This window comes from Capricornis sumatraensis, chromosome 8, assembly GCF_032405125.1.
Source record: "Capricornis sumatraensis isolate serow.1 chromosome 8, serow.2, whole genome shotgun sequence".
Classification (NCBI taxonomy): domain Eukaryota; kingdom Metazoa; phylum Chordata; class Mammalia; order Artiodactyla; family Bovidae; genus Capricornis; species Capricornis sumatraensis.
In genome coordinates, this window is record NC_091076.1 from 110,707,672 (window position 1) to 110,729,267 (window position 21,596).

Consider the following 21,596-nt stretch of genomic DNA (forward strand, 5'->3'; position numbering starts at 1 on the left):
TCACTCCTGCCGGCTTCCCCCGCCAGACAAACACATACACACAGAGCCTTTGCACTGACCCCCTTTTCCCCACCGGCCAGGGGTCACAGAAGTAAAACAGCCCCTTCCATCAGGAATCTTTTTGTTATTTCAAAATTATTGGTGAGTATGTGTCAAAATTGGGCTTCTCCTGGTGGCTCAGCAGCAAAGAATCTGCCTGCCAATGAAGGAGACACAGGTTCTATCCCTGGGTTGAGAAGATCCCCTGGAGGAGGACATGGCAACCCATTCCAGTGTTCCTGCCTGGAGAATCCCATGGACTGTGGCCCACCAGGCTCCTCTGTCCCTGGGGTCGTAGAGTCAGACGAGACATAGTGACTAGACAACAGCAGCAATATGTCAAAATTAAATTCTATACCAGGAGAACATTTTAAAGATTGATATTAAATTGGAACACTTAGAAAGTAGTGTTGATAATTATGTAAATGATGAGATTTAAACCACATTTATTCACACTTGCCTTTCACAGGTGCAGAGAGTCTTACTGGATTTAGACATGCAGGCTATCAAAGATAATCAGGCTAAAAAGTTAAGTGGCGGCCAAAAAAGAAAACTGTCCTTAGGAATTGCTGTTCTCGGGAACCCAAAGGTGAGCAGATAACAGTGTTGTCGATGAGATAGTTTCAACTTAATCTGAATGAAAAAGCAAGTTGTAGAAATAGATACATAGGCACAGTATATGAAACATACATAAAATACTATATATTATTATGGATGTAATTATAATAATACAGTTTTAAAACTGAAGTCAGAAAGATACACAGTCTCTTGAAGACAGCAGTCCTCTCTCAGAAGGGGAAGGGGTCAGGTGGACTTCACTTGTGTCTGCAGTGTTTTATTTCTCTGAAAAAAGATCTGAAGTAAGACACCATTTGTTACATTTCAGTGGCGGCTGCAAAAGTACTGTTCTGTTCCTCTCTGCAGGTCTCTGCACATTTGTTAAGGTTATAGTAATAATCTAATAACAAGGACAGAATCAAAGGGATCTCTGCCTGCTCTGCTGACTTGCTTCTGTGTCTGGTCTGTGCTCTTCTCAGTCCTGTAGAAGCTGGGCTGTGCCCTGGGTCAGAAGGCTTCCAGGTGCCCGCCTGCAGCCAGGAGCCCCGGGTCCCCCACCCTGCCCCGTTTACCCCGCTGCTGTGGCTGGGGGACCCGGCGTCCCGGCTTACGGCAGTCCCTCTTCCTCCATGTTTCTGAGATGAAAGATAGTCTTAAACTGCTTTCCTTGAGCTAATACAGAACAGCATTCTCTAATGAGCGGTTGTTACATCTACAAAATTTAACTGTTTAGCCAAAAGCGATGCACTCGGTGTTGTTTTCCAGTTAATTTTTCAGTGTTTTGTTTCTCAGTTTATTTATCTGGTTATTAAACTTATGACTTATATATTACAGACTCTAGTCTTTAAAATTAAAACCAAAGAAAGGATTCACGTGCCAAACTGATCACTTTCTAAATTGATGCTAACTCACGTATGAGTGAAAAACTCAGATCTAATACATTTTAATACGGTAACTTTAAATGGGGAGGCTTTTCAGGGTCCACATAGATTTTATATACCTTCAGATTCCTGAGGCTTCCTGTCCTCACCCACCCCTTTGCATGCAGGTGCTGCTGTTGGACGAGCCAACAGCTGGGATGGACCCGTGTTCTCGTCACATTGTCTGGAATCTTCTCAAACACAGAAAAGCGGGCCGGGTGACAGTGTTTAGCACTCACTTCATGGACGAAGCTGACATTCTTGCTGGTGAGATTTTTTACTTGCTTTTTTTAAAGGATGAGGTCTTGGGGCCAAGTGGGAATTAGACATAGAAATGCTAAATTCTGAGGAGTAAATAAATTGTGTGTTCTTCACCAAAAAGGTATTATTATACTGCTTTTAAAATCACATGTTTCTGTGTTGGGGGCGAGCCCCTGACCCTCCAGGTTCGGTAATCTGCCACGAAAGCTCACAGGACCCCACTCCCAGCATGAGTTACTGCAGTGAAGCGGACAGGGTGCAGGGCAGGGTCGGCAGAGAGCAGAGGCTTTGCTGACCCTGCGTGGGAACCAGACACACTTCCCGGGGGCCCTTCCCACAGAATCGCTCAGGACGCACTCAGTTGTTCTGACGTGTGGGAAGTTGTCGTAACAGTGTAATGGTAATTGATGTGATAATTTACCGTATTAACATTGGTATCTCATAGGATAATCCAGAAAATGCAAACACTAGTTATTAATGCTGTCACAGATGGTAAAATTGAAACGCCAATCTCTCTTTGCAGATAGGAAGGCTGTCATATCACAAGGAATGTTAAAATGTGTTGGTTCTTCAATTTTTCTCAAAAGCAAATGGGGAATTGGCTACCGGCTGAGGTATGGCTCCCTCTTTTCTTTTGAACCGTTTTCACTTGTTTCCTAAGGGTTTTGGCTGCAGGGTTTCCCTGCTGCGCAGGCTTCCCCTATTTTCGGGAGCAGGGGCTGCTCTTGGCTGCGGTGTGCAGGCTTCTCACTGCCGTGGCCTCTCCGGTGGCGGAGCAGGCTCTGGGGCGCTCAGGCTTCGGTGGTGCGGCTCCCAGCCTCAGTAGTTGTGACGCACACGGCTTAGTTGCTCCCGGGTGTGTGGGATCTTCTTGGATCAGGGATCAAACCCCTGTCTCCTGCTTTGGCAGTTGGATTCCTTACCACTGAGCCAGCAGGGAAGCCCTATGGCACAGACTTTTGCTTAAAGCCCTCAGAATTTACTTTGGGCTGTTCAGAGTCATCATGAGAAATCATGGTTTGGGTTTTTCCAGCGTGTGCATAGACAGAGACTGTGCCACAGAATCTCTTTCTTCTCTGGTTAAACGACACATACCTGCGGCCGCTTTGTTACAACAGAATGAGCAGCAGCTTGTGTACAGCTTGCCTTTCAAGGACATGGACAAGTTTTCAGGTATTCCCTACTTCTGGTTTCATGATTGCTAAGCTAAGATCCTTCCCTGGGGACTGGTTCTCTTAATTTACTTGGTTTTTCACGTGGTTTATTTTTCTGTGTAATATTTACTCGCTCCCAGGTACCCAGAGTTAATATTCTGTTTCTGCTTTATTTTACTTTTGGAAGCCAGAAATGCTGTAAGCCAGCGTTTCTTTTTTCATAAATGTCATGCAAGAAATTCCTAACTAGTATATTAACCTACGTAAATAATTGCTTGCATTATCAGGAAAGAAACTGCTCCATTTGTTTTTAGGTCCCCTGGGAATAAGAATATAAATATACACACACATATACATACATACATGCACACACGTGGACACACATATACACACATGCACACACATAGGCACACAAATGTGGACACATATACACCCATGCAAATGTGTGCACACACAAATGTGGACACATGTACACAACACACACACACATGGTTGTGTAAGCCCTCAACTGCCCTTCCAGTTTCATGATTTCATAATGATTTACATTATTATACAGTAAACTCTTGAATTATCTTATTTGTAGCCTTAATTTTCTGCATTCTGATGAGGAACTCAAGCTCAGTCTCCTATATCTGTTGAGGGATCTCTTAATAACCATAAGGATATTACTGCTTAAGATAAGTTATACAGAAATCCCATCGCATTCCTATAGTTAGATAGAAATTTTCTATGTTAGTTGAATTAGTTTGAAGAAAAGGAATCACTAATTAACTGAAGTGTACATGTCAACTTAGTGTATTCTGCCTATCGTTCTGCCTGTAAAACATTCCTTAGTTTTAATTTATGTCATGGTTCACATATAACAGGTACATGTCCCTAAACAAGCATTCCGTGGGGTCCTCAGCAATTTGTAGGAATGTTGAAGGGGTTCTGAGACCAGAAAGTTTGGGAACCGTGGTGGCAACACAGTAAATTCAGTCGTTTTCTACTTTTAAAGGACATTTTAGAATTATTCGTGACAGTATTCTTAGCTACACAAAGTTCTTTCATTTTTTTCCTTTTAGGCTTATTTTCTGCTCTAGACAGTCATTCAAACTTAGGTGTTATTTCTTATGGTGTCTCCATGACGACTTTGGAAGATGTATTCTTAAAACTAGAAGTTGAAGCGGAAATTGACCAAGCAGGTAAAAACAAATCTAGCAAAACATTTCAGGCAGCGATCCCGACAGTGGCTGTGTAAGTGTGTGGAGTGAGTGTGTAAGCGTGTGGAGTGACTGTGTAAGTGTGTGGAATGAGTGTATAAGCGTGTGGAGTGGTTGTGTAAGCGTATGGAATGGCTGTGTAAGCATGTGGAATGACTGTGTAAGCGTGTGGAGTGACTAAGCATGTGGAGTGGCTGTGTAAGCGTGTGGAATGACTGTAAGCGTGTGGAGCGACTGTGTAAGCGTGTGGAGTGGCTGTGTAAGTGTGTGGAATGACTGTAAGCCTGTGGAGTGACTGTGTAAGCGTGTGGAGTGACTGTGTAAGCGTGTGGAATGACTGTAAGCATGTGGAGCGACTGTGTAAGTGTGTGGAATGACTGTAAGCATGTGGAGTGACTGTGTAAGCATGTGGAATGACTGTAAGCATGTGGAGTGACTGTGTAAGTGTGTGGAGTGGCTGTGTAAGCATGTGGAGTGACTGTAAGCGTGTGGAATGAGTGTAAGCGTGTGGAATGAGTGTAAGCATGTGGAATGACTAAGCATGTGGAGTGGCTGTGTAAGCATGTGGAGTGACTGTGTAAGCGTGTGGAATGAGTGTGTAAGTGTGTGGAATGACTAAGCGTGCGGAGCGACTGTGTAAGCGTGCGGAGCGACTGTGTAAGCGTGTGGAGTGGCTGTGTAAGTGTGTGGAATGACTGTAAGCGTGTGGAGTGACTGTGTAAGCATGTGGAGTGGCTGTGTAAGTGTGTGGAATGACTGTAAGCGTGTGGAGTGACTGTGTAAGCATGTGGAGTGACTGTAAGCGTGTGGAGTGACTGTAAGCGTGTGGAGTGGCTGTGTAAGCGTGTGGAGTGACTGTGTAAGCATGTGGAGTGGCTGTGTAAGTGTGTGGAGTGACTGTAAACGTGTGGAGTGACTGTGTAAGCGTGTGGAGTGACTGTAAGGGTGTGGAGTGACTGTAAGCGTGTGGAGTGACTGTGTAAGCGTGTGGAATGACTGTAAGCGTGTGGAGTGACTGTGTAAGCATGTGGAGAGGCTGTGTAAGCGTGTGGAATGACTAAGCGTGTGGAGTGACTGTGTAAGCATGTGGAGTGGCTGTAAGCGTGTGGAGTGACTGTAAGCGTGTGGAGTGACTGTAAGCGTGTGGAGTGACTAAGCGTGTGGAATGACTGTAAGCGTGTGGAGTGACTGTAAGCGTGTGGAGTGACTGTAAGCGTGTGGAGTGACTGTAAGCGTGTGGAGTGACTAAGCGTGTGGAATGACTGTAAGCGTGTGGAGTGACTGTAAGCGTGTGGAATGACTGTAAGCATGTGGAGCGACTGTGTAAGTGTGTGGAGTGACTGTAAGCGTGTGGAGTGACTGTGTAAGCATGTGGAGTGACTGTAAGCGTGTGGAGTGACTGTGTAAGCGTGTGGAATGACTGTAAGCATGTGGAGCGACTGTGTAAGTGTGTGGAGTGACTGTAAGCGTGTGGAGTGACTGTGTAAGCATGTGGAGTGACTGTAAGCGTGTGGAGTGACTGTGTAAGCGTGTGGAATGACTGTAAGCATGTGGAGCGACTGTGTAAGTGTGTGGAGTGACTGTAAGCGTGTGGAGTGACTGTGTAAGCGTGTGGAGTGACTGTAAGCGTGTGGAGTGACTGTAAGCATGTGGAGTGACTGTGTAAGCGTGTGGAGTGACTGTAAGCGTGTGGAGTGACTGTAAGCGTGTGGAGTGACTGTGTAAGCCTGTGGAGTGACTGTGTAAGCGTGTGGAGTGACTGTAAGCGTGTGGAGTGACTGTAAGCGTGTGGAGTGACTGTGTAAGCCTGTGGAGTGACTGTAAGCGTGTGGAGTGACTGTAAGCGTGTGGAATGACTGTAAGCATGTGGAGCGACTGTGTAAGTGGGTGGAGTGACTGTAAGCGTGTGGAGTGACTGTGTAAGCGTGTGGAGTGACTGTAAGCGTGTGGAGTGACTGTGTAAGCGTGTGGAGTGACTGTAAGCGTGTGGAGTGACTGTGTAAGCCTGTGGAGTGACTGTGTAAGCGTGTGGAGTGACTGTAAGCGTGTGGAGTGACTGTAAGCGTGTGGAGTGACTGTGTAAGCCTGTGGAGTGACTGTAAGCGTGTGGAGTGACTGTAAGCGTGTGGAGTGACTGTAAGCATGTGGAGCGACTGTGTAAGTGGGTGGAGTGACTGTAAGCGTGTGGAGTGACTGTAAGCGTGTGGAGTGACTGTGTAAGCCTGTGGAGTGACTGTAAGCGTGTGGAGTGACTGTGTAAGCGTGTGGAGTGACTGTAAGCATGTGGAGCGACTGTGTAAGTGTGTGGAGTGACTGTAAGTGTGTGGAATGACTGTAAGCGTGTGGAGTGACTGTAAGCGTGTGGAGTGAGTGTGTAAGCGCGTGGAGTGAGTGTGTAAGCGTGTGGAATGACTGTGTGAGCATGTGGAGTGACTGTAAGCGTGTGGAGTGACTGTAAGCATGTGGAGTGACTGTAAGCGTGTGGAGTGACTGTGTAAGCATGTGGAGTGACTGTGTAAGGATGTGGAGTGGCTGTGTAAGCGTGTGGAGTGACTGTAAGCGTGTGGAGTGGCTGTGTAAGCGTGTGGAGTGAGTGTAAGCGTGTGGAGTGAGTGTAAGCGTGTGGCGTGAGTGTGTAAGCGTGTGGAGTGAGTGTGTAAGTGTGTGGAATGACTGTGAGCATGTGGAGTGACTGTAAGCGTGTGGAGTGACTGTGTAAGCGTGTGGAGTGACTGTGTAAGGATGTGGAGTGACTGTAAGCGTGTGGAGTGACTGTAAGCATGTGGAGTGACTGTGTAAGCGTGTGGAGTGACTGTGTAAGCATGTGGAGTGACTGTGTAAGGATGTGGAGTGGCTGTGTAAGGATGTGGAGTGGCTGTGTAAGCGTGTGGAGTGACTGTAAGCGTGTGGAGTGGCTGTGTAAGCGTGTGGAGTGAGTGTAAGCGTGTGGAGTGACTGTAAGCGTGTGGAGTGAGTGTAAGCGTGTGGAGTGAGTGTAAGCGTGTGGAGTGACTAAGCGTGTGGAGTGACTGTAAGCGTGTGGAGTGAGTGTGTAAGCGCGTGGAGTGAGTGTGTAAGCGTGTGGAATGACTGTGAGCATGTGGAGTGACTGTGTAAGGATGTGGAGTGGCTGTGTAAGCGTGTGGAGTGACTGTAAGCGTGTGGAGTGGCTGTGTAAGGATGTGGAGTGACTGTAAGCGTGTGGAGTGACTGTAAGCATGTGGAGTGACTGTGTAAGCGTGTGGAGTGACTGTGTAAGCATGTGGAGTGACTGTGTAAGGATGTGGAGTGGCTGTGTAAGGATGTGGAGTGGCTGTGTAAGCGTGTGGAGTGACTGTAAGCGTGTGGAGTGGCTGTGTAAGCGTGTGGAGTGAGTGTAAGCGTGTGGAGTGACTGTAAGCGTGTGGAGTGAGTGTAAGCGTGTGGAGTGAGTGTAAGCGTGTGGAGTGACTAAGCGTGTGGAGTGACTGTAAGCGTGTGGAGTGAGTGTGTAAGCGCGTGGAGTGAGTGTGTAAGCGTGTGGAATGACTGTGAGCATGTGGAGTGACTGTGTAAGGATGTGTAGTGGCTGTGTAAGCGTGTGGAGTGACTGTAAGCGTGTGGAGTGGCTGTGTAAGCGTGTGGAGTGAGTGTAAGCGTGTGGAGTGACTGTGTAAGGATGTGGAGTGGCTGTGTAAGCGTGTGGAGTGAGTGTAAGCGTGTGGAGTGACTGTAAGCGTGTGGAGTGGCTGTGTAAGCGTGTGGAGTGACTGTAAGCGTGTGGAGTGACTGTGTAAGCATGTGGAGTGACTGTAAGCGTGTGGAGTGACTGTAAGCGTGTGGAATGACTGTAAGCATGTGGAATGACTGTAAGCGTGTGGAGCGACTGTGTAAGCATGTGGAGTGGCTGTGTAAGCATGTGGAGTGGCTGTGTAAGCGTGTGGAATGACTAAGCGTGTGGAGTGACTGTGTAAGCATGTGGAGTGGCTGTAAGCGTGTGGAATGACTGTAAGCGTGTGGAGTGACTGTAAGCATGTGGAATGACTGTAAGCGTGTGGAGTGACTGTAAGCATGTGGAGTGACTGTGTAAGCGTGTGGAGTGACTGTGTAAGCGTGTGGAGTGACTGTAAGCGTGTGGAGTGACTGTAAGCATGTGGAATGACTGTAAGCGTGTGGAGTGACTGAAAGCGTGTGGAGTGACTGTAAGTGTGTGGAGTGGCTGTGTAAGTGTGTGGAATGACTAAGCGTGCGGAGCGACTGTGTAAGCATGCGGAGCGACTGTGTAAGCGTGTGGAGTGGCTGTGTAAGTGTGTGGAATGACTGTAAGCGTGTGGAGTGACTGTGTAAGCATGTGGAGTGGCTGTGTAAGCGTGTGGAGTGGCTGTGTAAGTGTGTGGAATGACTGTAAGCTTGTGGAGTGACTGTGTAAGCATGTGGAGTGACTGTAAGCGTGTGGAGTGACTGTAAGCATGTGGAATGACTGTAAGCGTGTGGAGTGACTGAAAGCGTGTGGAGTGACTGTAAGTGTGTGGAGTGGCTGTGTAAGTGTGTGGAATGACTAAGCGTGCGGAGCGACTGTGTAAGCGTGCGGAGCGACTGTGTAAGCGTGTGGAGTGGCTGTGTAAGTGTGTGGAATGACTGTAAGCGTGTGGAGTGACTGTGTAAGCATGTGGAGTGGCTGTGTAAGCGTGTGGAGTGGCTGTGTAAGTGTGTGGAATGACTGTAAGCTTGTGGAGTGACTGTGTAAGCATGTGGAGTGACTGTAAGCGTGTGGAGTGACTGTAAGCGTGTGGAGTGGCTGTGTAAGCGTGTGGAATGACTGTAAGCGTGTGGAGTGACTGTGTAAGCATGTGGAGTGGCTGTGTAAGTGTGTGGAGTGACTGTAAACGTGTGGAGTGACTGTGTAAGCGTGTGGAGTGACTGTAAGCGTGTGGAGTGACTGTAAGCGTGTGGAGTGACTGTGTAAGCATGTGGAATGACTGTAAGCGTGTGGAGTGACTGTGTAAGCATGTGGAGTGGCTGTGTAAGCGTGTGGAATGACTAAGCGTGTGGAGTGACTGTGTAAGCATGTGGAGTGGCTGTAAGCGTGTGGAATGACTGTAAGCGTGTGGAGTGACTGTAAGCATGTGGAATGACTGTAAGCGTGTGGAGTGACTGTAAGCGTGTGGAGTGACTGTAAGCATGTGGAGTGACTGTGTAAGCATGTGGAGTGACTGTGTAAGCGTGTGGAGTGACTGTGTAAGCGTGTGGAGTGACTGTAAGCGTGTGGAGTGACTGTAAGCATGTGGAATGACTGTAAGCGTGTGGAGTGACTGTAAGCGTGTGGAGTGACTGTAAGCGTGTGGAGTGACTGTGTAAGCGTGTGGAGCGACTGTGTAAGCGTGTGGAGTGACTGTAAGCGTGTGGAGTGACTGTGTAAGCATGTGGAGTGACTGTAAGCGTGTGGAGTGACTGTAAGCGTGTGGAATGACTGTAAGCATGTGGAGCGACTGTGTAAGCGTGTGGAGTGACTGTGTAAGCGTGTGGAGTGACTGTAAGCGTGTGGAGTGGCTGTGTAAGCGTGTGGAATGACTAAGCGTGTGGAGTGACTAAGCATGTGGAGTGAGTGTGTAAGCGTGTGGAGTGAGTGTGTAAGCGTGTGGAGTGAGTGTAAGCGTGTGGAGTGAGTGTAAGCGTGTGGAGTGAGTGTAAGCGTGTGGAGTGAGTGTGTGTGGAATGCTTATTTGGGGAAAGAAAGGGTAGGAGTAAGCAGGTAAGTAAGTAGCTGGGATGTTTGCGGATAGCGGTAGGCGCTGTGAAGGAGACAGTGGCGCGGCCTGGGGCGGCAGGTGCGGAGACGGTGCGCACGTGAGATCCAGAGGCAGGAAAGAGGAGCTTTCCCTGCAGAGTCTCCCAGGTGGAGGGAGCTGCTGCCACAGCAGTGCTGACTGAGGACTGGGTGGGATATTTTTGGTGACAGAGAAGGGCTGCCGGAGCGCCAGGGAGAGCATGGCGCGAGGAGCTCGGGGGTGAGGCGGGGGGGGGGCACGTGCAGCCCCGAAGCTCTGCAGGAGAGCTGTGTGCTGCGTGACGCGCAGCTCGCAGAGAGTTCCGGGGCAGAGGGGCAGCGTGAGCTGCCATGCATCTTCAGCGAGCGCGTCCCGGCTGTTTATGCCTGATGGACTGTGAGGGAAGTCTGGAAGCAGGAAGAACAGTCGGGAAGCTGTCGCTGCTGTGACCCTTGTTTGAACTTGGATGGCTGTGGAAACTGGGAAATACGAACAGATCTGGGTCATGTTAGGGGCACTGGTGGTGACCTGCTGCTGGGCTCCTGTCGGGGGTTGGGGAAGGGCGGAGTCAGGAAGGTGTCTAAGCTTTCAGCCTGAGGATTGGAAATGGAATCGCTGTTTCCTGACCAAAGGGGAACAGCCAGTTGCTGGAAAGAAGGATTCCAGGCGTGATTTCGTTTGTGTTGTTTGAGACGCTTGGTAGACATCCCCGTGGAGATGTCCATGGGCTGTGACACGCATGCTTAGAGCCGGGAGAGGCTGCTAGGGCTGAAGACACGCGCTCTGCCGTCGCTTGTGTGTAGACGGCCTCGGGGGTCGGGTGCGGCCCCTTAGATGGAGTAGAGGGGCCACCCGAGCGTGGGCAGTGAAGGGCAGGAGGCGCTGGCGGGAAGGCACCATTATTGCACTTTCATTCTTCATGAGAGGAGGGGGGCAGCCAGGACCACGTGGTGTTTAAGGAAAGAAGGCGGTCGCTTCTTGCTGATCGCTGTGAGAACTGGGTGATAACAGAAAGGGTGGTTTTGGTAACTTGGAAGATGGAGAAACTTGGAAGTGGGGAAGCCGGTCGGGAGCTTGACGTACCGTCAGCGGCGCGGCTGAGATGAGCGCTTCTCAAGGTGAGGCTGAGAGTGGAGGGTTGACGGCAGCAGGGTGGGCGTGGGGTGGTCCTCTCGGTCGTGGAGGAAAATCACTTTACGATGAGAGCGTGGTGTCACTGTACTCTTCCTGTTTGTTTTTTAATTGGCGGAAAGTTGCGTTACAGTGTGTCTGCCTCCGCTGCACACGAGGTCGCTCAGCTGTGAGAGTGTGTGTGTGTGTGTGTGTGTGTGCGCCTCCCCGGCCCAGCCTCCCGGTCGCCGCAGAGCCGGGAGCCGAGCCTCCCGTGCTGTGCCACGAGCTGCCTGTTTACACGTGGTAGCATATACACGGCCACGCTGCTTTCCCCATTCGTCCCTCTCTCTCCTTCCCCCGCTGTGTCCGTAAGTCCCTTCCTTATATTGTGATTAGAGAAGGAAAGCTCACAGCAAGTCTCTAGATCTCAGACAGCTGGAGAGGTGCAGGCGTTCCTCAGTTGGATGGAGTTGAGCAGAGACGCGGGTGTGGGAGCAGGGCGACAGAGGGAGTCTGGCGTCAGGATGCGGTGCGCTGTCGGTGAGCGGGTGTGATGGGGGGGAGGACGGCGCCACGCAGAAGGCGCTCCGGTGTGTGGTGCTCAACAGCTTGAGGGACACGAGGCGGTTTCTAGAAAATGTCTGTGTCGTGGGGATGAAGATGAGAGGCCTGTTGCTGGCTCTTCCTGCAGCACCTTTAAGCCCTTGTTCACGCTGAAGCGAGTCTTCATCTCCTTCTATTATTTTTCACCTCTCTTAATTTGGATCACTGTTTAGAAAATCGTGTATCTTGATTTTTATCCCCATCAACACGTTTCAGCTAGTGTCAGTCTCTTGGCATCAACCATATACTGTGTCTCTTACTCACATATATTCTGGCTTCTTTTCCTTAATATACTGCTTGTAAGATCAAGCCGCCCCAGTCGTACAACAGTTTGGTCACTTCGTGGCTTTACACGGCTCTGTGACAGCTGAGCTTCATGGCTTTCTATGCTCTCACCTGTTGATGGACGTGTGGGCTCCGTCCCACGTGTGGCTGCTGGATAGGGCAGTCGCTACGGATGTCCCTGTCCGTGTGTTTCCGTGAATCTCTGCACCTAGTTCTCTTGGGCTCCTGCCAGAGAGGGCAAGTCCTGGTCATGAGCTGTGCACACGTTCAGTTTCGATCATGTAGCCAAAGTCCGTGACAGCCTCTCTGTCCCGTGTCGCTGCCCGCCAGGCATGTGCTGCTTTGAAATTTACATGCTTCGGGAAGGTTTCCATCTTCCTAAGGGCCATAACGTAACTTTCCATCCTTCTGTTTCGGCACATAGATTACAGCGTGTTTTCTCAGCAGCCGCAGGAGGAAGAGTTGGAATCAAAATCCTTCGACGAGATGGAGCAGAGCTTGCTTATTCTCTCCGAAAGCAAGGCTGCTCTGGTGAGCGCCAAGGGCCTCTGGAGGCAGCAGGTGTTTACCATTGCTCGGTTTCACTTCCTCAACTTGAGACGCGAAAGCAAGTCCCTGAGATCTGTGTAAGCACAGGCACTCTCCTGCCCAAGGAGCTGGGGTTTTTTCAATTTAAGATTTTTCTTTCTTTTTCTTTCTTTATTTTTTAATTGGAGGAAAATGGCTTTACAGTGTTGTATTGGTTTCTGCTGTGCCACAGCCCGAATCAGCCCTATGTATACATAAGTCCCCTCCCTCCAAGGCACCCTGAATCAGCCATAAAAAAGAACACACTGAGTCACTTCTAGTGAGGTGGGGGAGCCTTCCGCCTGTGCGCTGAGCGAAGCGAGTCAGAAAGAGAAACGCGAGTAACTCTAGCAACACATATCTGTGGAATCCTGACACACGGCAAGGATGAGCCTGCTCACAGGGGAGGAGCAGGAGGCCCAGACGCAGATGACGGGCCTGTGGGCGCAGGGGGCAGGGGGCGAGGGGGGAGTGGCCCCAACATCGCGCACTCTCGTGGGAAACAGAGCTGGTGAGAAGTTTCTTTTTCAAATGAGCACCTTTTAACCATCATGGGAAGGAAGATTATTTTGTATATTTACATGTTAATATGCCTTCAACTGTATTTTTTTTTCCTTTCAGGTTGCTTCTACTTTTAATTTTTTTCACAGTTCAGATTTTCATGTTTCTGGTACATTACTCTTTGAAAAATGCCGTGGTTCCCATCAGACTTGTTCCAGACTTATACTTCCTCAAACCTGGAGATGAACCCGATAAATACAGAACCAGTCTGCTCCTTCAGAACTCCACTGGTGAGAGTGTGTGAAGGTTTGTGAGCGTGTGCTTGTTGGCATGGGGTGAGGGGAAGACATTGGTCAGAGATTTGGATTTTAGAAATATACCTAAGATAAAGGCATGGTCTGTCTGCACAAACCTACGTTAAATAAAACCCCTCACTGATGCTGAGTAACAGATTTATGAAATTTTGGTTTACGTGTTCAGTTCAGTCACTTAGTCATATCTGACTCTTTGCGACCCCATGGACTGCAGCATGCCAGGCCTCCCTGTCCATCACCAACTCCCAGAGCCTACTCAAACTCATGTCCATTGAGTCGGTGATGCCATCCAACCATCTCATTCTCTGTCGTCCCCTTCTCCTCCCACCCTCAATCTTTCCCAGCATCGGAGTTTTTTCAAAAGAATCAGCTCTTCACATCAGGTGGTCAAAGTATCGGAGTTTCAGCTTCAGCATCAGTGCTTCCAGTGAACACCCAGGACTGATGTAACACTTCAAAAAATATTTTGATTTATGTTGTTGATACTCATAAAATTTCCTTTTTTAGTAGTGGCATTATTCTCAGAGCAGCGTAATTCATCTCAAAAGTTTATGATGAGCAAAACAAACTTCAGAACTTGAAAACTCTAGAAAGAGTTACGGCATATAATATTTAATGCAGCTACATATCTACAAAGAAGTGTTTAAACAGTTTTTAAGACTATGTGAAAAATTAGAATAAAGGACAGTTGTCATGGAAATCTCTATAATCGAATACATTAAATTTGTAGTGGATATTTGTGGATTTGTTGTTATTTTTATCATGTAAGTATCAAACATGAAAGAAAATTTAAAACCCATGGCTTTGAGCAAAGCTCAGAATAAAATTTTTAAAACCTGATAACAAGACTTTGATTTTCAAAATGTTAAAACCTAATTCAGAATTTGACGTGAATTAGGTGTTTCTACAACATCTCCCATCTGTGTAGATGGTTTATAGTCCCAAGGTTCTTGAGGAGGAAGCTAAAGTGAGCTAACAATACAAATCTTCAGTAAAACACAAGTGGCTTCTTCGCTTATCTTGCTGAAACACATTGGAGAGTTGCATTTCTTATACCCCTCGTACACTCACAAATTCTCTGTTTGTTCAGAACACAGAGCAGCCCTCCAGGTGGGATGTTACCTAACCCCGCCCCTGGCTTCAGCATCTCTGAGCCTGGCATGTTACCTCGTTACATAAAATTGCCGGGTGAACTTTTGTTCTCACAAAAGTCTGGTTGGAGGAGTCTTCAGACGGATTTCTTGTGTGATGGGCCACTTTCAGCGTGAGTCACGGCAGCAGCAACTGAGCGTGGCACATTGCTGGTGTCAGCCTCTGCTCTGAGGTCTGTGCGTCGATGTGGGTTTGGATTCAGCAGACTGGCTGCAGAGCCAGTGTTCTTACTCACGTCTTGGCTAACAGGAAAGAGAGCGCTTTGCAATATTGTTAAAAGCCCATGTCTGTTTTTCATTTAAGCTAATTGTTTATCATTTGCTTCTTTTCTGATACCAGACTCGGATATCAGTGACCTTCTTAGCTTTTTCACAAATCAGAACATAATGGTGACAATGTTTAATGACAGTGACTACACGTCTGCCGCACCCCACAGTGCCGCTCTGAACGTGGTGCGGTCAGAAAGGGTGAGAGCAATGCATGTGATTGAAGTCTTTCCTCTAAAATTAATTGTTTGCTGATTGACCTTATGAGTTGGAAATTAAAATTTACTTTGGGAAATAGCTTGCTGTGTTTACTTGTAACATATTTTATGCCATGATGGAAAACCAATATATAAAGCTATGAAGAATATAATTATATTTATCATATTTTTTTGCTTAAAATAGCAAAATATCTAGATTCCAAACTAGGTTATCTTTATCTATCATTAAGTATTATTTCTATGATTCGTTACATCAGTTTTCAAAATAGTGAGAATTAACTTAGTTGAGAAAAGCAATCATATCTGGGTACACAGCAATCATATATTCATTTACACATATACTATGTATAATAACTCTCTTTTTTTTGAATTGTAGGACTATGTTTTTACTGCTGTTTTCAACAGTACTATGGTTTACTCTTTACCCGTGTTGATGAATATCATTAGTAACTACTATCTCTATCATTCAAACGTCACTGAAAGCATCCAGGTCTGGAATACCCCATTCTTTCAGGTGAGCAAACTTAGAAGTGTCTGTGTGTCTGTGTGTCTGTGTGTGTGTCTGTGTCTGTGTGTGTGTGTCTGTGTGTCTGTGTGTCTGTGTGTCTGTATGTGTGTCCATGTGTGTGTGTCTGTGTGTGTCTATGTATGTCTGTGTGTGTGTCTCTGTGTGTGTGTGTGTGTGTGTGTCTGTGTCTGTCTGTGTGTGTCTGCGTGTGTGTGTCTGTGTGTGTGTGAAATAACCAATGACAATAACAAACGAAACCTATAGACGTTCATCTTGTGACGTCTCCTCTTCTTAAACTTGAGCTGGGGACGGTTCACGTCCTGGGTCTGGGTCTGCTGCAGGACCCGCTCAGGTCGGGAGACGGCTTTGCTGAGAGTGGTGCTGGGTAGTTTGTTTGGGGCACCAGCTGGTTACCAGGTTGTCTGAAGCATCTGCTGTCTGCACCTGGATCCATGGGCCTGAGGGAGTCACAATCCACCCTGCTGGGAATAAGAAGCTCCTGGCTCCACAGATAGCTGAGCTTGGGCGTGACTTTCCTAGTGGAGAAGAGGAGTCTCCAAGATGCCTGCTGGCTTATAGTCCAGGCATCAGTGAAGACTTTCTGAGAGTCACGTTCCTTGCTAGAACCACTCGGGCACAGGTTAACTGCACTTCACGTGCAGTATTATTTTTAAAGGTGAATGTTCATTAATATGCCATATTATCCTGTGTACATCTGTAAGAACACAAAAGTACAATAATTTGCCCAGGATCACACAGCTATTTAATCAGCGCCAAGTTGGTGATTAAAGTGAAAGAGCAGAGTGAAAAAGTTGGCTTAAAGCTCAACATTCAGAAAACTAAGATCATGGCATCTGGTCCCATCACTTCATGGCAAATAGATGGGGAAACAGTGGAAACAGTGGCTGACTTTATTTTGGGGCTCCAAAATCACTGCAGATGGTGATTGCAGCCATGAAATTTAAAGACACTTACTCCTTGGAAGAAAAGTTATGACCAACCTAGATAGCATATTGAAAAGCAGAGACATTACTTTGCCAACTAAGGTCCATCTAGTCAAGGCTATGGTTTTTCCATTGGTCATGTATGGATGTAAGAGTTGGACTGTGAAGAAAGCTGAACAGCGAAGAATTGATGCTTTTGAACTGTGATGTTGGAGAAGACTCTTGAGAGTCCCTTGGACTGCAAGGAGATCCAACCAGTCCATTCAGAAGGAGATCAGCCCTGGGATTTCTTTGGAAGGAATGATGCTAAAGCTGAAACTCCAGTACTTTGGCCACCTCATGAGAAGAGTTGACTCATTGGAAAAGACCCTGATGCTGGGAAAGATTGTAGGTGGGAGAAGGGGACGACAGAGGATGAGATGGCCGAATGGCATCACCGACTCAGAGCTGGTGATGCACAGGGTGGCCTGCCACACTGCGGCTCATGGGGTCGCAAGAGTCGACACGACTGAGCGGCTGAGCTGAGGTTGGCACTGTGGCCACTGCGTGTTAACTACTCTGCACCTGTCTCTTCATAGAGGCTTTGTCCAGTTCTGATGGGCTGTTAGGAAGCATTTAGTGACTTGATGTAAAGTGATCCTCCATTCTGTCTCTCATTCTGAGGTTGTCTTTCAGGAAATCACGGACATCGTTTTCAAAATTGAGCTGTACTTCCAAGCCGCTTTACTTGGGGTTATTGTTACCGCAATGCCTCCCTACTTCGCCATGGAAAATGCAGAGAATCACAAGGTAATGACTCAGTTAAAAATCACAGGTGCAGCTGACTGTTAAGAATTCTCAGAGAAGAAACTGAGCTTTTCTGTGTGAGTGCGAGACTTACGTGCAGCTGTTATTTTGAAAGTAAGTAAATGGAGCATAAATATATTTATTACAGTAAGAGTAACAACTGCCACTTATTTGAGTGCTTGTCATGCGCTTTAAAAGTGTCCCAGGGTGCAGATCTGAATTTTTTCAGCTTTGACTGTTATGAATTAAGCTGCCCTGGACATTTGCTGCAGGTTCCTGGGTGAACCTAAGTTTTCTTTTCTCTGGCATGAACGCCTACGAGTACACTTGCTATGTCATATGGTGATTGCGTGTTTAGTTTTATAAGACATTGTTGGTCTGTTTTTCAGGGTAGATGAAAGCCTTTTACACTCCCACCAGCAGTGTATGAGGGACAATAACATGAATTTTCAAAAAATGGTTGGATTTGACATGCTTTATGTTTTTATGTGTATATTGGAATTGATATTTTTGTTCTTGTGTTCACTGAACACAAATGTTGTCCACTTATAAAATTATTTCTTCTTCTTAACTAATATTTATAGCCCAGAAAATCATTTCTTCTTCTTAACGAATGTTTATATCCCTCTTTCATCCTCTGTGGCCAGCTCTTTCATATCAGACATTGAATTACTAGGAGTAGATTTTTTTTTATTATGAGTAGATGTTTTTATAGATGACAAAAATCACCTGAATAAGATTGTTAGGCATTTGCATTTATGGAAGATCTTAAAATTTCAAATTATATAATGGGAATGTCAGGAAAACAATGATTGTTTAAATTTTCATACAGGTGAAAATGGTATTCCCTCGTGGTAATAATCACAATTAACACTCTTGTTCTCCACATGAATGCATAAGAGGTTTTCAGATGCATCCAAGTACAAGTTTCACACTTAAGCTGAAAGCCCTGTGTAAGTCTGATGATACTTGGCCATTTATTAGTGTTTTCATGAAAGGTCAAGTGTTTAAAAGTAAGCATCCTTTTTCCTAGACATATTTTTTCTATTTCACAGAATTTCAAAACCAGTTACATTTCAGCAGCTTACCGTTTGCGCAGCTCTAAACCCCCCGTGGCCCTTTTAGTTTAGTTCAGTTTTCTGTTTTGTAGCAGTGCTGCTGTGTTCTGATGCTGAAAAATACCGTTGAAATTGTTATGCCTCAGAAATAACGAACCAGATTAAAGGCTAAATGGAATTTATATTTAGCTGTCAGAGGGCTTTTATTACCTACTGTTGGAATGTGACCCTTCTTGTTGATGTAAAATTAGAAGTTCTGCAGTCATCTGCTAGAGATTTTTGTTTGTAGTGTGTTTAAAATTATAATCAATGTTTCCTTTTTTTTAGATCAAAGCTTATACTCAGCTTAAGCTCTCGGGGCTCTTGCCTTCTGCGTATTGGCTTGGACAGGCTGTTGTTGACATCCCCTTATTTTTTGTGGTCCTTACTCTGATGTTAGGCAGTTTGTTTGCATTTCATTATGGATTATATTTTTATGCTGTCAAGTTCCTTTCTGTGGTAAGTTAACATCAGTTGTGTTCATGCTATTTATAAATAAAATGTTATCTTAAAAAGCTAAATGTTTATAAATGTGACAGTTGTCTGATTAAGTAATTATGATGTTCCAGAAAATAGAACCAGCGTCTATTTAATTATTGTATATGGTGCCTATAACCAGCACAGGTCATATTGCTCTAAGTGGCTTTTAAAAACAATGTTTCACCATTGTAAAACACTTCCTTGGAGCTAAGGCGATCCTTCATGTGGAGGGCCTACTGGTCTGTCCTCAGGAAAACGTAAAGAGTGTTTCCTTTAAGTATCTCCTTTGTCTCCGTGCCTGAGAATAATTTCATGAAGAGGAAGCTCTTTTATTCCCTAATTTAAAATCTGGCTTAAAATACTAAGGATGAGAATGACTTGGATTCATATTTGTATGTCAGTGAGTGACTGATACTGGATAATTTCCTGTGAATTATATTAGGAAAAAAGGAAGACAGAGCTTGGTAGGTTAGATTTGCTGAAAATAAACATGGCAGCTGTAACCAGGGAGCATACTGACCTTGCATGTTAATTTCTACCTTATGAATTAATAAACGTTTTTCTTACACATTTATAAAATGCATTAAGTGCTGTACATTAAAGTAGAAGCTAATAGTTTATTTGAGATTAATAAATGTGTAACATTATGCTTTTTTGTAATAAAATGATGAAATAATATTTTACTTGGCATCAAAAAGAACTACAAATAGTATTTAGTTTTAAATGACTTATTCAAGGTTGTGTGAACAGTTGAAAACATGAGGTTTATTGATTTAGGAGAAAAGTGGATGGGTGGATGGTAACCCCTTAGGTTACCACAATTTCAATCTTTGAAGCAATTTGTAGAGCAGTATAACTTGAAAAATAATTATTCCTGGATATTCTAATGTGGCAGGTATCTTACATCATATGTATGGCTAGCTACTCATTTTTACATAAAAATGCAAACCTCTGTTTTCCAGGTTTTTTGCCTCATTGGCTACGTCCCATCAGTCATCCTGTTTACCTACGTTACTTCCTTCACCTGTAAAAAAATTGTCAATACCAGAGAGTTTTGGTCATTTATGTATTCTGTGGTAAGTCACCTTTTATACCGTTTTGTCTCAGCTTTCCATAGCACACGATTCGGGAGTCACAGGCTCCCTTCCTTTTTGTGGTCACACTCATAAAGGCTGCTGTGTCTTTCCTGAGCACAGAACTTAGATGGCTGGCTGGCAGCGTCTGCCTGTGTGTCCGCTTGTCTTCAGCCCCGTCCGCTCCGAGATGGGATGGTGTCTTGCTGCATCCCGCACCTGGCATGCCCAGGGCATCCAATGTGAAGAGCAGCTCATTAGAGAAGACGCTGGTGCTGGGAAAGATCGAAGGCAAAAGGAGAAGGGGATGACGGAGGATGGGATGGGTAGATAGCATCACCGACTCAGTGGGCATGGATCTGAGCAAGCTCCGGGAGATAGTGCAGGAACTGCAGCCGTGGGGCTCGCAGAGCATCAGTGATATAGACTTACACAGACAGACGTAGCAATTGGACACCACCACCACAATGGCCACGGTGCCAGCCGCAGACAGCTGGTGTCAGCCAACTGGTGCTTCCTGGCTAAGCGTCTACTATGGTTCCTTGTTTTATTTGAGGAGTAAAGGCTCAGTTAATGCTGAGGCACACAGGAAGTTTGTATGAAATTTCTAAACACCTGTTCACCTGTTCTCTCGTCATTCTCTCTAGACAGCGTTGGCTTGCATTGCAGTCACCGAAATAACTTACTTCATGGGAAACACAGCTACAGTTATTCTTCATTATATCTTTTGCATTACCATTCCAATCTATCCGCTTCTAGGTTGCCTGATTGGTTTCATAAAGGTAGGCCTCTTAGATGTTTGAATATTTTTAGAAAAGCGGAAATAAATACTGCCTAATTCTTTGGGATCTTAATTCTTGTACTGAAATAATAATAATAATAAAATCGAGTTAGCTGCTACTACTTAAGGCAGCAGTTTAAAATGACTGAAGTCTTTTCAGTCATACATTTAGGCCGTCAGTTCTCAAAGGAGAGGACTGTACTCATTAGGACATCTTTCGTACCCCAAACAATATACCTAAATTAGAATGATGATCTGACTGCAGTCAGTATTTGTCCGGGGGGAGTTTTTCAAAGATTAAACATTGTATTAAAAGGGTGAGAGAGAATTTTTCTGGAGGAAAATATACCACAATTATATTAAGCCTAGTTAATTGAATATAATTGCTGTGTGCTTAGAAAAAAAAATTTAAATGATGAGTTCTTAGTTTAGGATGATTGCTGATTAATTCTGCCCATGTATCTACTTTCCTCCCCTCCCCTTTTTTAGCTTCAGTTTATAGGTTTGATTTATACCTGCCCTGACAGGCATATTTTGGGGTGAGGAAGATTTTAATCTAACTACAAAACATGGCTATTAATATGAATAGCTAGCTAGTTTATGGAGGAGACATGTTTGCTATTAAATACATATTTTTTAATTTTAATCCAACTATTTCTGCACATTGCAGCAAAGAACATGGTCTCCTCTACCCACAATGCTTCTGACACCAAACACGTGGGCTTTTCCCTCGCGTGCTGCAGTTCTGACACTGAGCACAGTCAGTGCAGACTCGGGGGGCCGAGGGGTCAGTCCTGCAGGCTGCCCCCCACCTCAGATTCCAGACGCAGGTCGTGGGTGCCCCCGCCACCCACCTTCTGTCTGACTTGGACCCCTTCTCAGAGGTTTGGTGATGTGCCCCAGCAGCTCCCAGAACTTAGGGGAGCCCTGAATTCCCGTCCCAGCCTGTCACGGTGGGCCTGCAGTAGACCCCAGGGACAGAGGGCCGCAGGCAGGGCTCCTGCCCCCGAGCCATCCGGTGAGCCGC

General features: G+C 46.0%; 1 protein-coding gene across 1 annotated transcript in view; it reads left to right on the forward strand.

Annotated features, from left to right (window-relative positions):
• ABCA5 (ATP binding cassette subfamily A member 5) overlaps nt 1-21,596 on the forward strand; it is a 50,510-nt gene that overhangs the window by 19,301 nt on the left and 9,613 nt on the right. Inside the window, exons 13-25 of the mRNA XM_068976862.1 lie at nt 509-628; nt 1,646-1,784; nt 2,302-2,392; nt 2,812-2,951; nt 3,997-4,116; nt 12,307-12,508; nt 13,071-13,240; nt 14,756-14,883; nt 15,277-15,414; nt 17,028-17,141; nt 18,524-18,694; nt 19,678-19,791; nt 20,436-20,570. Of these exons, the coding sequence (XP_068832963.1) occupies nt 509-628; nt 1,646-1,784; nt 2,302-2,392; nt 2,812-2,951; nt 3,997-4,116; nt 12,307-12,508; nt 13,071-13,240; nt 14,756-14,883; nt 15,277-15,414; nt 17,028-17,141; nt 18,524-18,694; nt 19,678-19,791; nt 20,436-20,570 (1,782 nt within the window). The remainder of the gene's footprint in view (nt 1-508; nt 629-1,645; nt 1,785-2,301; nt 2,393-2,811; nt 2,952-3,996; nt 4,117-12,306; nt 12,509-13,070; nt 13,241-14,755; nt 14,884-15,276; nt 15,415-17,027; nt 17,142-18,523; nt 18,695-19,677; nt 19,792-20,435; nt 20,571-21,596) is intronic.